Here is a 24,190-nt window from a genome sequence, read left to right on the forward strand (position 1 = left end):
CAACTCCCATAATCCTGGGCCAGCAGGGCCAATAGTCAGGAATAATGGCAGTTGTAAGTAATCTACAATATCACAAAGACATTAAGCAAGCCCAACCCCCAGGGATGCCTCTGGCTGGACTAAATAGGGATTTGGTCTGATCCACCAGGCTCTTCTCATGCCTTACCCACTTAGCTGGGTCCGGGACTTAATTCCAAGTAGATATGTATAGGAATCCACTGTATGCCCTTGGGTGCCAGGAAGTTTTCAAAATGCTCCTAGGGTAGCAGAAATAAAAGCGGGGAAAGGGCAAATGCTCAGTTTTTGGAAATATAAATTCTGGTACTATTGGACTCCGGCACTATTTGGAAAGTATGGGCTCTTGGGCATGCAGTCCGCCCTAAGGGTAGGTTCTGTTATAAGAATTTTAAGGTCTTGGATATGTAATAAATGTTCATAAATGTACCAAGCAAACACGTACATAAATATATAAACAACATGTCTGGAGCAGCACAGGAAGACCGCCCCGAAACCATTTTGACTCCCAAACTGACCAAACGTTTTCTCTGCAAGGAGGGAGGGGGTGAGGGAACTTCCCCATTGTCTCAGGAATTGGGTAATCACCATCTCAAAGGAATGGCCAGACTACCAGGAAAGGCAATCAGATAAGGCATTATCAGATAACCTGGCAGACAGGACAAACAACAACATTCAAATTTCTGTTGTAGACCGCCTTTTCTGTGATATAGGTATGATGTTTGTGGGGGGTGGTCTTGGGTTACACCCCTTCTGTGATGTATGTATGATGTATGGAGGGGTGGTCTTGGGCTCCAGGGCAGGGAATTTAAAATGTCTATATAAGGACAGGCACAACTGGGTTCTGGGTCTCCTCTTCCCTTCTGCATGTGGGGGAGCACACTGTTGCAACAGCTTTAATAAAGATCAGGCTTACTAGCTGCTTTGCTTCTCAATATTCTCTGGTTGGCCTCTGTTATTTTCTCCTACCAATAGGGAACCCACGTAAGGACTCTGTATGGGCTCTTGGATACCCCATAAGGGAAAAAGGGCAGATTTTGTCTACAACAGTTCCAATTGTCAGCCCTGACTGGTAGAACTGGGAAGGGACAGCAGCAGTGCAGAGACAAGGGCAGCCTTAACTTCTGTGGTTGTAAGGAGCATCAACAGGGGCTGCAAGAGGCAGCAGAGTATAGACCTCAAATCTGTTCATGGGAGAGATTTTTTAAAAAGGAGGGGAAGAGTGCCTCTGGAAATCTTTGGAAAGCATTGCCCTCTCTAATACAGCTAGAGAAGGTATCGCTTCCAGACAGGGTTGATTCTTTGAGCCTTTTTAAAAAGTTAACATTTTAAAAAGTGAATTAAAGCTACTTAAACAAATTGGTCCAATTTTGGTCATCCTAGCTACTGAGAAACAAGTCATGCTGATTTCTATGTCATCTCCTCCCAGGTAAGAGTGCATAGTAAAGGTAAAGGTACCCCTGCCCGTACGGGCCAGTCTTGCCAGACTCTAGGGTTGTGCGCCAGCGCTGTCGGGAGACACTTCTGGGTCACGTGGCCAGCGTGACAAGCTGCATCTGGCGAGCCAGTGCAGCACACGGAACGCCGTTTACCTTCCCGCTAGTAAGCGGTCCCTATTTATCTACTTGCACCCGAGGGTGCTTTCGAACTGCTAGGTTGGCAGGCGCTGGGACCGAACGACGGGAGCGCACCCCGCTGCGGGGATTCGAACCGCCGACCTTTCGATCGGCAAGTCCTAGGCGCTGAGGCTTTAACCCACAGCGCCACCCGCGTCCCCAAGAGTGCATAGGATTATTAAAATTATTATTTTTGTTGTCTGCCCTTCACCAGCAGGTTCCAGGGCAGCTTTCAAGAATTAAAAATGGAAAACAATTAAAGCAGGGTGGGCTCTGAAAACACATAGTCGGGTGTCAAGGCCAGGGTTGAGAGGTACATCTCAGCATTTTCCGAAAGGGGCATAATGAAGATGCCAGCAGCCAGAATCACCTCCATGGGGAGGGAATTCCCCAGCTTAGGGAATTGCTTCACCTGGCCTGCTGCTATGCAAACTGCTGAGGGAGCTACGACAGCCAAGAGACTTCCTAACACTTCCTAACAGGACAAGATAAGAAGTGTCTCTGACAGCAGCCTAATCTGACCTGCCCTGTCATTGTTAGCAGCAGAATAAAGCACCCTTCTTACATCTGCAGCTTGGACCACTTCCAGACTTTAAGGAACAGGAGGATCGAGGAAGAGAAAGGGGGCTGGACTAGAAGGGGCCTGTGTAGTTTTGGCTCAGCTGGAGTCTGCTTCTGGGTCATAGCTGTCAACTTACAGATTTGAAAATAAGGGACCAGCAGCCTCGAAAATAAGGGATCAGCAGCCAAAATAAGGGATCAACAATTACTTTGATAAAATATCTATTTTGTTGCGTGCAAATGGCTTTAGATACCTATTAGGTCCATAAATCACCATATAGCATATATTCAACACAAAAAAACAGCAACAATTTGTTGTTGACAAAGGGCAGCTGGACATAGAAAGGGCCCCATTACCTTCAGTAGCTTATTTAAGGGACATCATCAATAAGGGACAGCAGCGGGACATGGCGCTGGGATAAGGGACTGTCCCGCCAAATAAGGGACACTTGACAGCTATGTTCTGGGTTCCCACATTCCCCAAGCCTGGCCAAGGCCCATCTGAGAAATAATAGCCTGTGTGGTCACTCTGAGGAAGAAGATTGGATGACAGATGCTAAATACCGGTATGTGTCTGATATCTGCCTCACACCTTTTTGCAGGCCATCCGCCTTACAAAAGGGGGGTACTTATGACCTTTCACATATGATAGCCATATGTCAAATGGGACAGCCCAAGCCCCTCTGCTTTTATTACTTAAAAAAAAAAAGCCTTCATGCTGTAGCCATCCAACAGCAAGAAAGGAGAAAGGATGGTTGACCATAGGGGCTGTCAAGTCAGAATTCCCCATAGAATGACAGTAAGATCATAAGAAGGCCTTTAGGGAAGGAGGAGCTTTCAGATATTTGGGGTCTGCATCATTTGGAGCTTTAAACACTGATTCAAGCACCTTAAATCAGGTCTGGAAACCAACCGGCATTGTCACACCTGCGTTTGTAGCGCTGAAAATAAGGTTTCAAAATTGGCTGGACGGGGTTCTGCTCTTTGTGGAATCCGGTCTCTAATTCTACCCCTTCCCCCTCCTTTGTGAGCCCTCTGATTAACCCTTGAAAATGTTTAAAGATCTCGCTGCATAATGAACTCTGTGCACTGACAGGAGAAGACACACAATTCTCAAATGGGGGGGGGGGGAGAGTTACAGGCAAAGCTCTATTTGGCACAGGGAGCTGCATTTCATCATTTACGTGGAATTGGGTGCCATTTAAGAAGATGCAGTGGCGAGCAAGTTTTCTTTCCTCTAGTTTGTGAGCATAAATGAATGGGGGTTTTTTTGGGCGGGGGCGGTTTCAGAAGGGAAAAAGGTGTCTTTAAAAACCTACAGGAAGGAGTTTGCTTGCTTGCTTGCTTGGCTCGTGAGGCCTAGGGCTGGCACTTCACTAAGTTGAGCAGGAAGCCCGGTTTTTCTCCCGTCTTTTTTTAAAAAGTGTCGGCCGTGTACCGTACTGTGATAAGACAAGGTAAATAGGCGAGGGGGGTTAAAAGGGGGGAAAGGATTCGACTGCCATTCCATCGGCACCTCCAACTCTGTTGGACATGACTGTAGTGCTCCGGGGGGGGGGGAGCGGGGGCGGGGCTGGTGCGCGTCCTGAGGCCAGCTAAAGGCAGTCCGACGTCGACGTCGACGACTCCCCAACGAGCTGCCATTCTCCCCCGAAGGCGCGCTCCTCCCTTATCGCCCGAGGCAGACAGATGCTCACCGAAGCCCTGCCGCGACGTAAGCAGACCCTTGCGGGGATGGGGGTCTTCTTCCTGCGAGTGGGGGTGGCTGGGAGGCATCAAACGCAGGGGTGTAGGAAGGGGGGGCGCCCCACCTGGTGTCATTCCTGAGGCTGGGGGGGGGATGACAAAAAGGCACACCGCGGGACGGGGGGTGTGCTTGCGCCCTCGCCCTTGTGCGCTGCATAGCCGCCGCTCCGGGCGCCCATGCAGCTAACTCCGCCACTATACATACATTTTCTACTTCTTGTTTAGCAGTTGTAAAGCACTGTGCCTTACAGTGCTACGGAATTCAGACCCTAAATATGCATAGCAAACTGGGCTTCTTCGCGCCCCCCCCCCCCTTTTAGCAGCCCGGTTCCCAGCCACGCCAGGTCTGAAGTTAAGCTCGCACTTTGCCTCTGATAGCGTAGGAGCCAAATTATAGGGGCGGACTCCCCCCCCCCCCCATTTGAGAAGGGGCCGGGACCCCGCAAAGTCCATAGGAATTGCCATTCAAATGGTGGGCGTGCACCATATCTTGTCATTGATTATGTGGCGGGGCTTTCCTGTCGCCTTCCGCGCAAAAGTAGTTTATTCAAGTTGGCACCGCTGTTGGATAGTGCTTGCTGTTGCGCCCCTCTTCGGTTCGTTTTTCACTGAAGGTGTACGCACAGACACGGATACAGAAATGCGCCCGGGCGAGCTCAGAGCGGAAAGGGCTAATGCAGGAGGGAGGGCGAGCGGGAAAGACGCAGCCTAGATAACATCCCAGATTCGTAGGCTTGGTTTCGCGCCCAACACGTGTAAAGCTCTTCCTTTCCTCCAAGCTTACCATCCCATCCTTAAATAGGCCTGCTCCTTCTCTGACAGCGGTCACTTTGTGAATAACAGAAGTTATAGCCAAACAGTTTTATTTTAGTTACAGATGGGTAGCCGTGTTGGTCTGCCATAGTCAAAACAAAAAAAATTCCTTCCAGTAGCACCTTAAAGACCAACTAAGTTAGTTCTTGGTATGAGCTTTTGTGTGCATGCACACTTCTTCAGATACACTGAAACAGAAGTTGCCAGATCCTTCTATATAGTGAGAAGGTGGGGAGGGGTATTACTCAGAAGGGTGGTGGGAATGGGTGATTGGCAGATAGCTGTGATGAGCCTGTTGACGACTCTTAACGACTGCAATAGGTCTTACAGGAAAAAGCAAGGGGTGAGAAGGTGAAAAACGGCTTTGTCATGTATAATGAGATAAGAATCCAATGTCTTTGTCCAGACCAGGTCTCTCCATGGTTTTAAGTTTGGTAATGAGTTGCAATTCAGCAGCTTCTCTTTCCAGTCTATTTCTGAAATTCCTTTGTAGTAAAACAGCTACTTTGAGATCTTGTATAGAATGTCCTGGGAGATTGAAGTGTTCTCCTACTGGTTTCTCTGTCTTGTGATTCTTGATGTCAGATTTATGTCCGTTTATTCTTTGGCGTAAGGTTTGGCCTGTTTGTCCAATATAGAGAGCTGAAGGACACTGTTGGCATTTGATGGCATACACAATGTTAGACGATGAGCAATTAAATAGTCCCGAGATGGTATGTGTGATGTTGTTGGGGCCAGTAATGGTGTTGTCCGGGTGTATGTGGCAGCAAAGTTGGCATCTGGGTTTATTTTTATTTTATTTTAGTTTTATTTTATTTTATTTTATTTTAGTTTTATTTTATTGCACCTGCTTCGCTAGCAGGCTCTTTGACCGGAGTGTGCGATTTGTAAACTAAGAGTTTATGTACACCGGATTATACTGTTAATTGGAGGCTATTTGAGTCCAGATTTTCAGGGCATCCTCCTGATGAGGTTGATTTATAGCTGAGGGCACCTCACTTTTTCTTTTAGAGTGAATTCGGATTTCCAGGCTCCTATACAAAACTTAAAATAAAATTAAACAAATCTCCAACCCGCTTCTCCCTGCCTAATGAAACCCTGCCTCCCTCTCTCCCTGCTCTTACGGCTTCTATGTGGTTCTCCTTTCGCTTTGCCCAGCCGGCAGCCGAATCGTGTGCCCCGCTTTCCCTGGCCTATCTGTTCCTTTCCTGAGTGCAGCCACCCTCAGAAAGCAAGCTTTAATCACAATAATAATTTTATTATTTATACTCTGCCCATCTGGCTGGTCCACGATTTCACCCCCTGCTTCCTCTTCCTCCCTTGCTCACGCGAGCAGATTGCATTGAACCAGCCTTCCTCTTGGTGCAGAGGGAACCAAGCGGGAGGCCTTTGCTTTCGGCAGAGGATGGGTTGGCCTCTTGCTACCTCCCTCTTTTGCTTTTTGATGGAGGTGGCAAGTTTTCCTGCATGGAATTGGGGGCTGAGGATCTGGTTTTTCTCCACCTGGGCAGCCCATTCCCTTTCACAGGTGTGATTTCTGTTTGGACAGGGGTGAGTGGGGGGATTCATAGAAATCATGTTGGGAGGGACCCTGAGGGTCATCTAGTCCAACCCCCTGCAATGCAGGAATTCTGCCCACAGCTGTCCCTGGGTGGGTTCAAACCACCAACCTTCTGGTTAACTGATAGACACACTGACCCATTGCGCCACAGAAGATTGGGCAGAGGGGCAGAGAGCAAATCAGGCCGGACCTCAGACTGCTCACAAGAAGCGGCAGCAGATTGGGACTCTTAAGACTTTCAGGACCAACACCGGATGGGACTCTTTGGTCATTGAAAGCTTGGGCTGCACTGGGATCTTGACACATCACTTTTCCTCTCTCTCCTAGTTCCTCCTCTTCTGATGGAAGCATCTGCCTTGGACTGACCGAAATCTGTCAAAGGTCTGTCTTCTGGTGAGTAAATGTTTACTGTTCATACTCTATTCCCATGGTAGTGAGTGCATCTATTTTTATTAGATTGAGGGAGATACTTTGTTGCTGGAATTATAATAGCTCAAGAATATAGACTTCTCCCTCCCCCTACCCTCCCGTAAATTCAGGATGTGGAACAGATTAAGATTTGTGTATCATGGAACCTGCGACAAAAAAAGTTGCAACGTGTTCACATATTTTTTTTACAACTCCAGCTTAAAGTCCCGCCAGACATGTCCTCCTCCACCAGACCATTCCATGTATATCTCTTTCCTGGTCCACCCCCCCTCCCCGGGATGGGGAACCTCAGTTCTGGGGGCCAAATGCAACCATCTGGGCCTCTCTATTTGGCCCTCTATTTGGCCCTCTATTTGGCCCTCTATTTGGCCTTGATGGCAGAAAGTGAGGAGGAATTAAAGAACCTTTTAATGAGGGTGAAAGAGGAGAGCGCAAAATATGGTCTGAAGCTCAACATCAAAAAAACGAAGATCGTGGCCACTGGGCCCATCACCTCCTGGCAAATAGAAGGGGAAGAAATGGAGGCAGTGAGAGGTTTTACTTTCTTGAGCTCCATGATCACTGCAGATGGTGACAGCAGTCACGAAATTAAAAGATGCCTGCTCCTTGGGAGAAAGGCGATGGCAAACCTAGACAACATCTTGAAAAGCGGAGACATCACCTTGCCAACAAAGGTCCATATAGTTAAAGCCATGGTTTTCCCAGTAGTGATGTATGGAAGTGAGAGCTGGACCATAAAGAAGACTGATCGCCGAAGAATTGATGCTTTTGAATTATGGTGCTGGAGGAGACTCTTGAGAGTCCCATGGACTGCAAGAAGATCAAACGTATCCATTCTTGAGGAAATCAGCCCTGAGTGCTCACTGGAAGGACAGATCTTGAAGCTGAGGCTCCAATACTTTGGCCACCTCATGAGAAGAGAAGACTCCCTGGAAAAGACCCTGATGCTGGGAAAGATGGAGGGCACAAGGAGAAGGGGACGACAGAGGACAAGATGGTTGGACAGTGTTCTCGAAGCTACCATAATGAGTTTGACCAAACTGTGGGAGGCAGTGGAAGACAGGAGTGCCTGGCGTTCTCTGGTCCATGGGGTCACTAAGAGTCGGACGCGACTAAATGACTAAACGACAACAACAACAACAACATTTGGCCCTCTGGACTCTCCTCAAATATCTCCTTCCCCTCCCCTCACTGATCCTCAAGTGTTTTTGCCTGACTGGGATGTGGTTTTGAAATCCAAATGCTTCTTGCTTGCATGCGCCATTGGCCCATCTAGTCCAGCATCACCTTCTCACTTTGACCACCTTTTTTTGCAAAACCACAGCAGCAGCAACAAGAAAAGAGTTTTTGAGCCATTTTTAATGAACATCAACAAAACATACACCACCGACATGAGCTGCTATACCTCTGGATTTTCCTGGACATTTCAGCGATTTCTGCCCGGACACTGCTTAAGGGGGCTGAATACCGAAATTCTTATTCGGAAACACTGCTGCCCCCAAGTGGGCAAGTGGCTAATAGCCATTCATAGCCCTCTTCTGCATGAATTTATCTAATCCTCTTTTAAAGCCATTCACGGTGGCAGTCACTGTCTCCTGGGGGAGCAAGTGCCATACAGTGAAACCTTGGGTTGTGAACATGATCTGTGCAGGAGGCACATTCGCAACCCGCAGCATTCGTACCCCGCACCGTGCAGGCGCGACGTCATGCGTGCGACATCATTTTGTGTTTCTGTGCATGCGCAAGCGCTGAAACCCAGAAGTAACCCATTCCGGTACTTCCGGGTTCGGTGTGGTGCGCAACCCGAAAACACACAACCTGCAGCACTCACAATGCAAGGTATGACTATAGTTTGATTATGTCCCCTGTACAGTAGTACTTTCTTTTACCTTAAATCTTCCAACATTCAGCTTTGTTGAATACCCCCCCCCCCCCAATTCTAGTGTCCTAACAAGAGTAGGAGAAAAGCTTTTCTCTTTCCACTTTCTTTGTGCCATGCATAATTTTTATAAACTACTATACTGCTTATGTACAAAGGTAAAAGTTAGTTTCTTCTCTGCTGACCTTTGCTTCTAGCTCTGTGGAATGCGACAGTCTCTATCAAGTAGCTGAGAAGGAAATTTGAGGGTAAAGGATTCGCCACCTCCCTTCTTTCCCACGGCTACTGAACATGCTTGGACCTCAATGGGTTTTTGTTTTTTTTGAGGGTTGTCCACTTAAATATTTGTACTTCTACAAACCTCAGTATTTGGTACCTCCCTCTTGTTTCTCATAAAGGCGTCTGGCACTCCTAATAGCATGTAGGCAAACAAGGGTTGTTTTGCTTGTAAATAAGGTTTTCTATTATCTTTCTGAAGGTTGAAAGTTCTGCTGGAAGGGGAGCCAAAAATGGTGGAAGATGCTAATACCTATGAGAAACCTGTAAACGAAGCAGAGCAAGTTACGCTTTCCCCTCAACAGAATGTAGCAAGTTACAATTCTGAACATTCAGAGACGAGAGAAAATTATGGTAAGCAAGTTAATTCTGATGCATGAAAAGTATTAAGACATAGACTGGAGACAGATTGTAGTTGGTTCTGGTTTTCTTTAAGAGCGAACTCTTAAAAATCTCTTTTTAGAGAATGCACAGTCAGTCCATTATGTAAGCAGGTTTTGGTAGTTTACAAAATCCTGCCCAGCCTATGTAGCCAAGGGTGACGATGGGCCATATTCACAATAGCGTGGCTGAAAATGAATGTGGGCCATTTTCAAATGAAACAAATAACTTTCATGGAGACTTTGTTACCAACTGAAGTGAAGGGGGTCAAATGTCCAGTGAGCTAGCCAGACAGCATTAATGAAAAATCACCTGTAGCCGTTGTGATGATTTAATTGCCCAGAAGTCTGAAAAGTGTTTCGAGTTAGTAGAATAATGAATGACTGCAGCCAATACAGTGTGAATGATACAGTGCTGTGGAACCACGATTTGTGATATTTGGTGTAAAATCCAACTTTGTCAGAATCTCACATTTCATTCTTTTTTTTCTTTTTAAAAAATAAAGTTTCTAGTCCATATAATTCCATGCCACAATGCCTATTTGGTCTTGGAAGCAAAAGAATAGCTAAGAAGGTTTTATTTAACAGCCAGAGTGGTTGTGGTGGTGAATCTTCATTTATCCGCAAAGCTTTTTTATGCTAATACGTTGAGCCTGCATAATCTATACAGGTTTCAGAATTGCACATAACTTTGATCACTTTGGTGCAAAAACTTGGGAGGGTTGTGTGGTTTTGGTTTGTTTTAGTGCAGAATACTCACAAAACTGTCCAAAAGATTATTGATTACGAAGCAGACATCTAATATATGCATTGCTGTCTCTCTCTCTCTGTCTGTCTGTCTGTCTGTCTGTCTGTCTGTCTCTCTCTCTCTCTCTCTCTCTCTCTCTCTCTCTCTCCCTCTCCCCCTTGTAGTTGATGAAAATAAACCAGAGGTGGCGAAGAAGGAGAAAACTTATAAAGTTCTCTTAGCTGTCTCCATTTTCTTACTTATTATTGTTATCGGCCTTTCAGTTGCCGTTGGTGAGTTCTGTTCCCTTGTTCTGTTTCCTTGACTGCCACCTTGTGGACATTGTTTGCTTCTGTGCCTTAACAGGCAGAACAGTGGGATCTTGGCAAACACGCATTTGTATGCCTTTTTGCCAAGGTAACACAAATGTGGAGGAAACAGGTGGCATTCTCAGGGAGATGGGGCTTCTCTCCCACGTAATCAATTTCCCCCTGAAAATGGTTGCCCATGAATTAGTATTTTGCAGTGTGCAGAGGACCGCAGGCTTAGCTTCCATAAGACCAGCAGGAGACGGCTCTGGCAATGACTATAATGTATCACGGTTTTAAGACTACAATGCCCACTTGACTGATCAATGGAAAGCCTTTTTAATCAACTAAAATTTCTCCTGTGTTTAATCAGGGCAGCAGCCCAACCCCCGATTTAATATGGGCGTCAGGCACCATTTTAGAAGAGGCTTTCTGTTTTGGGCAGACAAAAGACATTCCTCTTATATTGCCTTATATTGTTTGGGTTTTCCAGGCCGCAGCTGAACTTCTGGGGATGAGGGCCGCTGAGGGGCAGGGCCAGGGCGAAAAAGGGGCAACACAACAGGTGTGGTTCTTAGTTTTGTACAGTAGACCACACACCAGCTAGAGCAGCAACAGGCTAACAGGCTAACATGAGAGCCTTTAGGGAAATTGTCAAGTATAAGTGTCACTCAATTTAATACATGTTGCTTGATAATTAGACTGCAGTCCTGTGCCACAGGGAGGCAGAACCCTTTTTGAGCATCATAGGAAACCTTCCAGTACGTGTGGAACAAAGTATGTATCTACTAGTTCACTTTGCATTTAGTTCACAGTTTAATTCAATTTCTTCTGAATGACCATTGGCAAAAAAGTTTTTATAAAAAAATCAGCATCCAGAACTGTCAGGGAACTGACATCGGAGCGAGAGGCGAAGGGGAGGCTCCCAGATGATGCTGGCGAAGGACCCAGCAGCAGGGGGAGAGGCAGCTCAGTAGAGGGGGAAGGAAATCAGTGCAACACCAGGGATAAAGGGGGCAGATGGGGGAATCGGCGAGAGGGCCCCAGGACTCTTCACTGGACACCAGCGGGGAGAGCACAGGTCCTCCGCTACCCACGCCCTCCCTGCGCAATAGACTCCTGCGCAGTGAGAGGAGGAGGAGACTGGGCGTCAAACAGCTTTTATGTTGGAAGAGGTTTAAGAAACGCCCCCTGACGGATTCTGCTAGCGACTGAGGCAGCCACGATGAGAAGGGCTGTGCAGTCAGAAAGGTTTAACAAGGCAATTTAGCCTGGAGAGGCAGCAGTTTACGCACGAGCAACTCATACGCATTACAAGAACGTTATAAACTGCTGTGTTGATATATAAATTATACTTAAGAAGACTAAGGAAACATCAAGGCACACAGATAGTAGAATGTTTAGTTTATTTCCCCCAGCAATTATTATATTTTAGCTTCAAGGCCCAAAGAGTTTTGGAGAGTTAAGGACAAATATAAGAGAATGAACTTGAAGATAGATTAGAAATTGTGTGCTTCAGAGATTATTATTATTATTTTAACAAATTCAGTGAACTTTGCATTTTTTTTTACTTTCTCTTCTGCTCTATTTTCTAAAGCAAAAAAGGGCTCCTTTTCCTACTTGTGTGGAAAAGTACAAAGCTATATTCTAGTCAAGCAAAAGACAAGAGGCTGGTTTTAATTAATTCAGTGGTACCTCTAGTTACGAACTTAATTCGTTCCGGAGGTCCATTTTTAACCTGAAACTGTTCTTAACTAGAGGCGTGTTTTCGCTAATGGGGCCTCTTGCTGCTGCTGCGCTGCCAGCACATGATTTCCATTCTCATCCTGGGGCAAATTCTCAATCCAAGGTAACTCTTCCAGGTTAGCGGAGTTTGTAACCTGAAGCATTTGTAACTCGAGGTATCACTGTAGTTGCATTAGATGGAGCCAGCATAAGTCCCTCTAGTGGAACAAACTTTCTCCCTGCCTGGCTAAACAGCTTGGGGTGTGTGTCAGGAGAACCCTCAGAACAGACTGTGGGGAGGAGAAAGGGAGAAATAGCTTGAAAACACACACGTTTTTGCTTGCCCGATTGGACAATTTCCTTTATGCTAGTTTAAATTCCACCCAGAGACTTCTGCACTCACATGTCAAAAGTCATAATTCAAGAACGCATCATAGTTGGGTCAAACCTAGGCCTGCAGCAGGGCAGGTGAGGGGGGTGGCCTGGGTCCCAAGGACCAAATATTTGAGGATTGGAGGGCTGTATTTGGCCCTATCTCTGCAGTAAGGAGTTAAACTGTGTTAGGAATGGCACCAGTCAGGAAAAGCAGGAGATGGGTAGGTGCACCTCCCACCACAGCGATGAATAAATGGACTATGCCGCAGTGCTAGCAGACGCAGCTGTTTTCCCTCTTAATGTTAAAGTAATACGCCTTTGTTTTCAATCACTTTCTTCAGAGCTATTGTTCTTATTCCTATGCAAAGATTTGCAAATTTAATCTATGGAATTACAAATCGGTATGTTATCTGCTCAGAAGCAAGTCCCACTGGGCTTGAACTCCCAGGTCAATGGTTGTGGGATTGCAGCCTAAGTAGAGCAACAATCTTCACCTTGTCTACTCAGAAGTAAGCCCTATTGAATTCAGTGGGGCTAACTGCCAAGCTAAGTGCAGTTTGGGTTATAGCCCCCTCTATTTCCAGAGCAGTAGCTGTGCAGTTAGGTAAAGGTAAAGATAAAGGTACCCCTGCCCGTACGGGCCAGTCGTGTCCGACTCTAGGGTTGTGCGCCCATCTCACTTAAGAGGCCGGGGGCCAGCACTGTCCGGAGACACTTCCGGGTCACGTGGCCAGCATGACAAAGCTGCTCTGGCGAGCCAGCACCAGCGCAGCACACGGAAACGCCGTTTACCTTCCCGCTATAAAGCGGAACCTATTTATCTACTTGCACTTAAGGGTGCTTTCGAATGTGCAGTTTGGTTAGCTGCTCTTAAATTACTTTCTTTCTTTCAGTTATCTTGTCGACACGCTCATCAACGGATCAGTACCCTTCAGATCACAACCCCTGCCCTCAGGGCTGGGTTCTGTCAAAACCCACACCATCACATCGGTACCCTACCTGTGTCATCCCCTGCCCTCAGGGCTGGGTCGTGCATGAAGCCTGGTGCTACTATTTTTCAACTGCTGAGGCAAACTGGACCTCCAGTCAGAGCAACTGTTCTTCTTATGGTGGCTCCCTGACGGCAATCGATACTCCAAGTGAAATGGTGAGAGCCTTTCCAGTCTGCCCTCTCGACTTCATTATAAGCAAGTAGCATTTAGACCAAGGCTGTATTGTGATTTACCAGTTAAATCAGCAGCGGGGAGTCTCAGGTCCACCACAGCTCCCAATCAAGCTCAGTGCTTCTGTTCCATTTGCCAGTCATCCCATTACATTTTATGGATACCACAGATAAGCCTATTTCACCTCTGATCTTAACACTGACAGGGGCTCTTTTCCATCAGGAGGAATTGACGGCCATCATTAACTTGGATGGCATTGAAAGAGGATTAAATTAGAGAAATTAATTCGTGGAGGAGAGTGGCTAGGTTCTCCCTGCAGTGTCAGAGATAGTATTCCATTGGCCTTACTTCAATCTTTGAAGTTAGTGCTCTAGGGCTTAGCTAAGATCAGTAGATAACCACCCATCTGCTTGCTCTTTAGAGATTCTCTCTCAAGGGGCAGGTAGAGGGATCTTTCCGCCCACTTCAACCCCGGCACTGGAGTGGAGGGGCCTGAAATATTCTTTGGGTGCACATCATCTCCCGGTCATTCAGAACTATGACATTGGACTCTTTGTGGATTCACTGCCATGCCTGAAACTTTAGTTTGCTGTATCGTCCAGGGATGTTTTGTCAGCTCAGTTTGGTGCACCTCCTAGATCTACACCTCAGCTGGGTTGTGGATGAGACCCTCCTGACTGTACCATGACCTACAGAGCTCCATCTGGTGAAAGTGCAGAGCAGGGCCTTCTCTGTGTTGGTGCCTACTGTATGGCATTCAGTCCTTGTGGCATTCAGTCAGGCACCACCCGTAGAGTGCTGGTTCTTCATTACTTTGTTTATCACTGCTTTTTACTAGATATTGTGTGAATCATTTAGATATTTCTCTTTTGTGACTAAAAAGTGGTATAAAAACATTTTAAGTGAACCATCCTGCTTTTGTAGCTTCAAACTGTGGGGTGCCACAGGGTTCTGTCTTGGGCCCGGTCTTATTCAACATCTTTATCAACGACTTGGATGATGGACTCAAGGGCATCCTGATCAAATTTGCAGATGACACCAAACTGGGAGGGGTGGCTAACACCCCAGAGGACAGGATCACACTTCAAAACGACCTTGACAGATTAGAGAACTGGGCCAAAACAAACAAGATGAATTTTAACAGGGAGAAATGTAAAGTATTGCACTTGGGCAAAAAAAATGAGAGGCACAAATACAAGATGGGTGACACCTGGCTTGAGAGCAGTACATGTGAAAAGGATCTAGGAGTCTTGGTTGACCACAAACTTGACATGAGCCAACAGTGTGACGCGGCAGCTAAAAAAGCCAATGCAATTCTGGGCCTCATCAATAGGAGTATAGCATCTAGATCAAGGGAAGTAATAGTGCCACTGTATTCTGCTCTGGTCAGACCTCACCTGGAGTACTGTGTCCAGTTCTGGGCACCACAGTTCAAGAAGGACACTGACAAACTGGAACGTGTCCAGAGGAGGGCAACCAAAATGGTCAAAGGCCTGGAAATGATGCCTTATGAGGAACGGCTAAGGGAGCTGGGCATGTTTAGCCTGGAGAAGAGGAGGTTAAGGGGTGATATGATAGCCATGTTCAAATATATAAAAGGATGTCACATAGAGGAGGGAGAAAGGTTGTTTTCTGCTGCTCCAGAGAAGCGGACACGGAGCAATGGATCCAAACTACAAGAAAGAAGATTCCACCTAAACATTAGGAAGAACTTCCTGACAGTAAGAGCTGTTCGACAGTGGAATTTGCTGCCAAGGAGTGTGGTGGAGTCTCCTTCTTTGGAGGTCTCTAAGCAGAGGCTTGACAACCATATGTCAGGAGTGCTCTGATGGTGTTTCCTGCTTGGCAGGGGGTTGGACTCGATGGCCCTTGTGGTCTCTTCCAACTCTATGATTCTATGATTCTATGATTCTATTCTATGGACTACTGTACTGTAATATATTTTCTGTGAGGCTCCCGTGGATGAGAGTTTAGAAATACCTTTGGCTGTAAAACACAGTCCACCGTGTAATGGAAAGTGGTATATGAGCCCATAGCATATTTTGCTTGGTTGTTTCTAATTCATGTCCTGCCTTTCCACCAGATGGTGCTCAGTGTTCCAGCCTCTCTGCATAAATGGCCCTCTGGCCACAGTTACTTTGGCAGCCATCTTGCCAGATTTGTCTGAAGGGAAGGTAAATTCTCCCAACAGTTTCCTTGGACATGGGGCTCGCCATTAGTAGTTGCAGGGCCACAGCTTCTTTCTCCTCCTCCCACCGTTGCCTAAAGGTTTTTGTTTTTGTTGCCACGGCAACAGAAGCAACTGTAGGAGCATTCTGGCAGCCATTTTGTATCACCCACAATGCCCTGGGCCCAGCATCATTTCAGGATATGAAGCAGAGGACAGGGAATGGCGGCTACAAAAAAACCTAATGAATAAATTAGCCTTGAAGACTAAGAATAAAATAAAAAAGACTGTTAGTTTTTTGCAAATAGTTTTCATATTACAGTTGTACCTCAGAAGTCAAACATGTTTAAACATGTTAGTGTATTTGAAGAAAATCCTGCCAAGTGGGTAGAACTTCTGAGGTTCTACTTTTTGAGAATAATGTCCTCTGAAAAAGGTCTGTCAAATACTGAGTTACTTTCTCTCCCCCCCCCCAAAAAAAAAAACCTGCAGAAATTTCTACTGAACGAGAAGGAAGCAACTGATTATTGGATTGGGCTACGGAGGGAGGAAGGACAACCCTGGAAATGGACAAATGGCTCAGATTTCAACTCATGGTAAGGTATCAATTTAATTCAAGTTTCAGGTGATCTTGAGACGGTTGTGTGATTAGAGATTTCTGTTAAACATTGCTCCATTAAACACACACAGAGAGAAAAGTTGTGTCTCTTTTTAAAGGAATTGGAAACGAAACCTCTGTCGCATGATCCACTGTGCTGCAAGGGGCTTGGGTGAGGCAGAGATGCTTCTTCTCCCATCTCTGCCTGGATCCCTGGCCTATGCTGGCAAGGGATGCCCCAATGTGCCCACCCCTATGGCAGGTGGGCAGAAGCCTGCGCCAGCAATTGGCAGCTGAGGGCACAAGATCCACTGGATTCTGAACCAGTTCTGCTGCTGTCACACGATGGAGGCAGGCCAGATCTGTGCCTATTTGCTGCACCGATTTGGAAGCTGGTGTAGCAAAGAGGCATTTGTCGTAATCACCTGCCCAGTCTGCTCTGAATGGCAGGCCTTTCCATGTAAGGGTGTCTATGCTGCTCCGTTAGGCCTCGCAGCAGGAAATTTAGTGCAGCAATGTTGTGGAACTCCCTTTCCATGGATATCCGATAGGCATTGACTGTTTTGGAGTTTTGGTACTGATTTAAGACATTTTTATCCCACCGTTTCTTCCCAAGAGGGTAATCCTGACTTGGTCACTTATTTAGCCCCGCGCACGCTCTCCCAGCTGGTGAGGTGGCGCGCGGCTAAAGAGGCTGCTGCCATAGCCGCGCGCCACCTCACCAGCCGGGAGAGGTGACGCGCAGCTATGGCAATACCCCCACCTCCCGCAAAAGCCCACAGGAGCCGCGCACCCTTTAAGGAGCGTGCGGCTCCTGTGGGCTTTTCTATGAGGAGGGAGATGGGACTGACTGGCCGCATCAGTCCCTTGTCCCTCCTGAGGAAAAGCCCGCAAGAGCCACATGGAGCTTGTGTGCGGCTTTTGGGGGCTTTTCCTGCCTGCCTCCCCCCTGCATTCGCTCCAGAGGACGCACAAACATTTCCCCTTCATTTTTGGAGGGGAAAAGGTGCGTCCTATAGAGCGAAAAATACGGTAATTTTGGAGCAGCATAGTTGTTTTAACAGGTTTCTAACCAGTCCTTAATAAATTGCATATTGATACCTTGCTTGGTTGCTCTTTGGAATATGAAGTGATTAAGATGTTTTCTAAATAAGGAATAATAAACATGGACTCCATCTCTACTGTGTCCACATTTGTGGAATGCCCAGGGAGGCTTGCTGGCACCATCATTACATATCTCTAGACACCAGGTGAAAACAGTTCTCTTCAACAAGCCTTTGGGAGATTAACATTCCTTGGACTTTTAAATATGTTTGTGGGAGGAGGGGGGGTTGTATTTGTTTCCGTTTCATTAGCTTTTTTGAATTCTCATTTTGCATTTTTATGCTGTGAACTGTGCTGTGTTATTTGGATGAAGGGCAGTATATAAATTTAATGAATAATAATAATAATAATAATAATAATAATAATAATAATGTTGCAGGTTTAAAATTGGAGCAGATGGCCTGTGCGCTTACTTAAATGACAGAAATGCCAGTTCTTCATGGTGTACATCCGAAAGAGAGTGGATATGCAGAACAGCTCATCTCCCAGCTTGAAGAGAGCTCAGAGTCTTCCCAGCAAGAAAGGTTCATCGACTGCACTCTGTACAACAGCTACCAATTTCTTAACAGTGTCCTAAAGAATAAGTGCCTTCCTTTTGAAAGACTTGAGTTGTATTCAGTGTTACTCATAGGTAGGGTTTCTGAAAACTGTCCTTATCTGTCACAGAGTTTTCAGTGCAACAGTTTATCAATACTTAAGTTAGATTCTTCTTACCCATTCCATGTATTTTATAAAAGTCATGGCATCATAAGGATACCAGAATAACCTGGAAGTAACAAAATACACTGGTGCATGTACAATGGTACCTCGGTTTAAGAACAGTCCTGTTTACGAACGATTCAGTTTACGAACTCCGCAAAACCGGAAGTAGTGTCCCGGTTTGCGAACTTTGCCTTGGCCTAAGAAAGGAATCCGAACGGTGGAAGGGCACCAGCGGCGGGAGGCCTCATTAGGGAAAGCGCCCCTCGGTTTAAGAACAGTTTCAGTTTAAGAACGAACTCCCAGAACGGATTAAGTTTGTAAACCGAGGTACCACTGTATTTTAATATGAAAAGGGGAGGTTGTTCTTTCAGGAAGCTTCCCAGTACTCTAGCAACATCCAGAATTCTGAAGCAGTTTTTACCACAGAATGCCACTAGCATACACCTGCGGTAGGGTTATAAACTTGTAAATTAAGAATAGGTTATTTCCTTGCATATCTCTTTTGGGGTCTGAGGATTTAGCCATAACAGTGGCTGCCCTCTTTCCTGGGATCCATTTCTCTGCTTGCTGGTGCCTGTTCTCTCTCCTGCCACCACCTGGCTGCTCTGCTGACTTGGGTAAATGCACAGAAATGGCCAGGATGAGCTGTGGAATTCAGGGAGGTGTAGTTCTTAAAAGGCCAAATCTCCATCTGTGAAACAAGAAGCCCAAGACAGCGGCAGTAAAATGCCATTTTGCCATATGGAGAGGAGTCTAGAGAGTGGGCAGTGCCAGGGAAACCTCTGGGAGAGCCAGGTTTCCCAATTTTAAAGTTAACCTGCTTTCTAGCCAGTTAAAGCTGAAAAGCTATTCCTTTTAACCAGTCCATTTCTATGACTTCTATTCCATCATCGTCCTTTTTATAAGTTTGGCCTGTGCGATTCAGCCGCTTGCTTTCAGGATAGAGGGGGGATGCAGGATGCTAGAAAGGGAAGGAGACCTTCCTCCTCACCTGGGTTCATCATATCCAGTGCCAGATTTATGTATAAGCTAAACAAGCTACAGCTTAGTGCCCCACTCTCTTGTGAGCCCCCAAAAAATTTAAAGGGGGAAAAAACTGGATGTACGTTATTAAGTTTTAGAATCAGGTAGGTAGCCGTGTTGGTCTGATGCAGTCAAAATATATCTATAAAAAGTAAACAAATTGTCCAGTAGCACCTTGGAGACCAACTAAGTTTGTTCTTGGTATAAGCTTTCATGTGCATGCTTTGAAAGAAAGCATTTTTAACAAAAGCACGACGAGGAGAAGCAAGGCTGAGCTGGTGTTCATTTGCTAGGAGCAGGGCCAGATTTAGGTTTGATGAGGCCCTAAGCTACTGAACGCGGGAGGCGCTGTGGGTTAAACCACAGAGCCTAGGACTTGCTGATCAGAAGGTAAGCGGTTCGAATCCCTGTGACGGGGTGAGCTCCTGTTGCTCGGTCCCTGCTCCTGCCAACCTAGCAGTTCGAAAGCACGTCAAAGTGCAAGTAGATAAATAGGCACCGCTCCGGCGGGAAGGTAAACGGTGTTTCCGTGCACTACTCTGGTTCGCCAGAAGCGGCTTAGTCATGCTGGCCCCATGACCCAGAAGCTGCACGCTGGCTCCCTCAGCCAATAAAGCGAGATGAGCGCCGCAACCCCAGAGTCTTCCACAACTGGACCTAATGGTCAGGGATCCCTTTACCTTTACTTGTCTCAACATCTATTTTCATATGTTTGTATAATGGATATCCTGAAATATATTTTTGTAAAAAAATAAATAAATCAGTGATTAATAATATTCAGAAGAATATGGAGGGGGAAATACTTCAGTTGCTGGGTTCAAATGTTTTCCAAATAACAGCTGGTTGCTGTGTCCATGCAGTGGGATCCTATAAGGCAAGGGTGTTCAGGATTTGGGTGGTACCCAATGCTAATCCTATTCATTGAACTTGTTGGACATGGCAAACTTGGGCTCATTGATTCCATTGGGATCACTCGGAATGGAAATTGGTTAAATACAGCCCATTATCTCTGTCATGTTTGGTTCATGTGCTTCCACTTGGTAGTTGATTATTCTCTAAGTACACTTGGCTGTTTGTCCCCCGTCCCCCTAATTTTTATTAATTTTTTCCAAATATCTTAAACACAATCAGTGGCGTAGCGTGGGTTGTCAGCACCCGGGGCAAGGCAAGTAATTTGCGCCCCCTAACCCGTGGATTTGCGCCCCCTAACCCATGGATTTGCGCCCACTAACCTGTGGATTTGCCCTAACCCCAGATGTTGTGCCCGGTGCGGCCGGCCCCCCCTGCACCCCCCACGCTACGCCACTGAACACAATACAGCTTAACAATATTATTCTCCTTTAAATCTATATCTTATCCGAATTAACTTCCCACCACCCCTCTTCTGGCTCCTCTACAATGCGCTTGCTTAAGCGTGATTACTGTATATACTGTTATGTATTGAAGTTCTCACCCAGGCCACCAGTGGGTATTGTGTATATAGTTTTCACTCAGGTCCACTTCAGTTAATTTAGACGGGAAACCCTGGGCTGTTGTTGTTACAATGTTGGCAGCCGGCTGCCTATAAAAGCAGGCCGGCTGAGATGTTTGCTGTTCAGTTCAGTTCCAGCTTATTTATAAAGAGCCACTTGGAGAAATCTCGGTGCCGTCTGCTTTGTCAACCCACTACTTAATATATACATTCTATAAATGTCTATAATTCCTTAATAAATTTTTGTGTTATACTTTAGACATACATGCCTTATTATATTACAGTATTACATCTTGTGGTCTAACCAACTGTTTACAATAAACGTTATGAGTTTTATTTCAGCCCCGCAAGTGTCTTTATTTATGTACAATTTTCTCTAAGTATACCATAAATTTGGACCATTCTTTTTGGAAGTTCTCATCGTCCTGCTGTCGGATTCTTCCAGTTAGCCTTGTTATTTCCGCATACTCCAATACAGTGGTACCTCGGGTTAAGTACTTAATTGGTTCCGGAGGTCCATTCTTAACCTGAAACTGTTCTTAACCTGAGGCACCACTTTAGCTAATGGGGCCTCCCGCTGCCGCTGCGCTGTCGGAGCATGATTTCTGAAGCAAAGTTCTCATCCTGAAGCAAAGTTCTTAACCCGAGGTAATATTTCTGAGATAGTGGAGTCTGTAACCTGAAGCGTATGTAACCTGAAGTGTATGTACTTTCTGTTGTCATTCTTAAATTGTTGGAATATCCTGTTGTTTCCATCTCTGTGCGAGGAGTAGTCTTCCTGCTGCTGTGGCATACAGTACAGGAAGAGTTTCTGATCTTCCCTTTTAATGTCCTCTCCAACCATTCCTAGCAAAAATGCCTCCAGTTTTTTATAGAAGGTGTACCTAAATATCTTTTTTTAACTCATTATACTGTACACACTATCCCAAAAAGTCTTCACCTTGTCACACAACCACCACATGTGGAGAAAATTTCCCTCTTTTACAATGCATTTCCAACAGTTATTTTTCATTTTGTACATCTTTGCTAGTTTGGTGGGTGTTAAGTGCCACCTATACATCATTTTTAACAAATTCTCTTTTAAGGTCATGGATGTGTTAAATTTTATCCCTAAATTCCATAGTCTTGTCCATTTCTCATACTTGATATTATATCCCAGGTCCATTGCCCACTTAGTCATGACCTCCTTAATTTCTTCATCTTTTGTATGCCATTCCAACAAAAATTCATATACTTTAGACAACATCTTTGTACGACTTTGTAATACCCCAGTCTCCAGTATTGATCTATCATGATTAAATCCATTTTTTTTAATCTTTAAGGAATATATCATTAATTTGGTGATATTCCATCCATCCTGACAATATAGGTTTTAGTTCTTCATAAGGTCTGATTTTGATTATATTACAGTATTGTCTTCTTTCAACAAATCTCTATAGGTAATCCAAGCTCCTTTCATATTTAATTTTTTAACTAAAAAGGCTTCCTGGGGTGACAACCACCACGGTGTTTTCCTTTCAAACAAGTCTTTAGATCTCATCCATACTTCATATAATGGTATTTTTATAATATGATTTAAGAAATCCCGACGTACAGTGGTACCTCGGGTTAAGTACTTAATTCGTTCTGGAGGTCCGTTCTTAACCTGAAACTGTTCTTAACCTAAAGCACCACTTTAGCTAATGGGGCCTCCCGCTGTTGCCGTGCTGCAATTTCTGTTCTCATCCTGAAGCAAAGTTCTTAACTCCCTCCCTATACATAAAGTAGCCATTTTGTCTCTGGGCCTCAGAGAGCTGTATGGATTGTGTCTGTAGCGTAGTCTCTCTCTGCTCAGTATGTGTGTGCAGACAGAGCGGCTCCAGGACTACAGTTACTCAGTAACTAAGATGTATGCCTCTATGAAGAATCAGAAAGCTGTTATGAGCACTCTGTGTATGCTCTTTGACTATGTTGTTTATGAACAACTTTATTTTCTTCAGTAAACTTTTATTCTGTTTATGAAGAAGACTCTGCTTGATTAATTTACCACTGCGCGACAGTATTTAGGGTGCTTGTGAATTTTCTTTCCCAACATGTCAAACTCTTGTTTATTTATTGAATGATGTTATGCAGATAAATACAGTGGTACAATACAATATTTCTGGGTTAACGGAGTCTGTAACCTGAAGCGTATGTAACCTGAAGCGTATGTAACCCGAGGTACCACTGTATACATTATAAAGTGAAATCACGTATTAAAATACATGTCAGCTTTACATATCTGGGTGGGCTTGCCAAAAGGAACTCTTTTTTTGTAAATGCTTTGAGGGTGGTGGTTTTTGGGTTTTTTACAATCAAGCGGTTTATACATTTAATGAACTGAAGAAAGTATAAACGTTCTAACAGCACTGAAAGCACCCCCAGAAGCAGCAGAAAACTGAAGGGCCAGCACCCTGAGCTGGGAGTTTCTGACTACAATGCCAGCAGGTTCCTCTGCTGTCCTTGGGGGGCTGTCTGACTCCCATCTCTTGCTGCCAGATTGACTATGGGGCACCTCCATCGCGTGGTGACAGGGGCCCTGAGGGGCCGTAACTTAAGCAGCGGGGGGGGGGGGGAGGGCAGCGCTGGGAGGACCCGAGCTGGGTGAGTCATGTTCACCTCTTGGTAGGTGCCTGCTTTGAGCTGTTTTAACATCTGTTCTCGCGTCTTTGGCGCCGATTTTGCACCATCCGCCACTAGGTGTCAGCGATGTGCTGTTGCAAATCACTCCCAGCGTGAAACCGAAGCAGAATCTGAGAGATGTGTGTATGGTCAGGTTGGTCAGGTTCACTGGCAACAATCCACTTCGTTAGATGTCTGAAATCATTTGCCGGCTTGGTGAGCCTCTAAGCACCTGGGTGTAAAGGAAAACGGGGGGGGGGGGGGCGCGTGCAAATTTTATTATTATTATAGAATTGTAGAGCTGGGAGGAACCCTGGGGGTCATCTAGTCCAACCCCCCTGCAATGCAGGAAGATGAAACCTACATCCTTGGTGTTATCAGCCCCACACTGAGCTATATGGAGGCTAACAAATGACATTCTCTCGGTCACGTTTTTTTGAAGCGGGGTGGGGGTGAGGAGTCATTCAATCACTTATACTGTATAAAGATGATTCATGAAAATAATATACAATAATTATGGAGCAAATCCTTTCCCCCAACCCTGCGCCCAGAAATGCAGTATTCGCCCATTCACTTATTTGGAGTGGGGGTGGGGTGGGCGATACTGCACTCTGCACATATGCAATGGCACACTTTCGTAAACAGGCGCTGCACAAGTCCTATCGTGAAAACAGGAAGGCTGCCAAAAACCAAAGCAAAACAGCAAGCGCCACGTAGTGCTTGGACGTTGAAACTGTCTGTTCCGCTTTTAGTTTGACAGCCCTATTAGGAAGTCGACGTCCTTCTGAGTTTAGGTGGAGCGCTTGCAATGAGGGTATGTGCAGTATTTTTTCGCATTTTCCCCATTTGGGGGGGTGGGGGGTGCCGTTAAGGTACAATAATTGGTTTTTGGAAAGGGGGTGGGGCAGGAG

The 24,190-nt window shown here is 45.7% G+C and overlaps 2 protein-coding genes across 2 annotated transcripts in view; both read left to right on the plus strand.

Annotated features, from left to right (window-relative positions):
- LOC114592134 (C-type lectin domain family 2 member B-like) overlaps positions 1-24,190 on the plus strand; it is a 77,748-nt gene that overhangs the window by 22,817 nt on the left and 30,741 nt on the right. The gene's annotated exons all lie outside the window — the stretch shown is intronic.
- Positions 13,286-20,437, plus strand: LOC144326751 (C-type lectin domain family 2 member D-like; the record flags this gene model as incomplete). Its single annotated transcript, XM_077923532.1, has 3 exons — positions 13,286-13,558; positions 16,234-16,337; positions 17,823-20,437. Coding segments are annotated over 3 exons (492 nt in total), but the record flags the coding sequence as incomplete, so codon positions are not given.

The sequence above is a fragment of the Podarcis muralis genome, chromosome 2 (assembly GCF_964188315.1).
Source record: "Podarcis muralis chromosome 2, rPodMur119.hap1.1, whole genome shotgun sequence".
NCBI classification, from domain to species: domain Eukaryota; kingdom Metazoa; phylum Chordata; class Lepidosauria; order Squamata; family Lacertidae; genus Podarcis; species Podarcis muralis.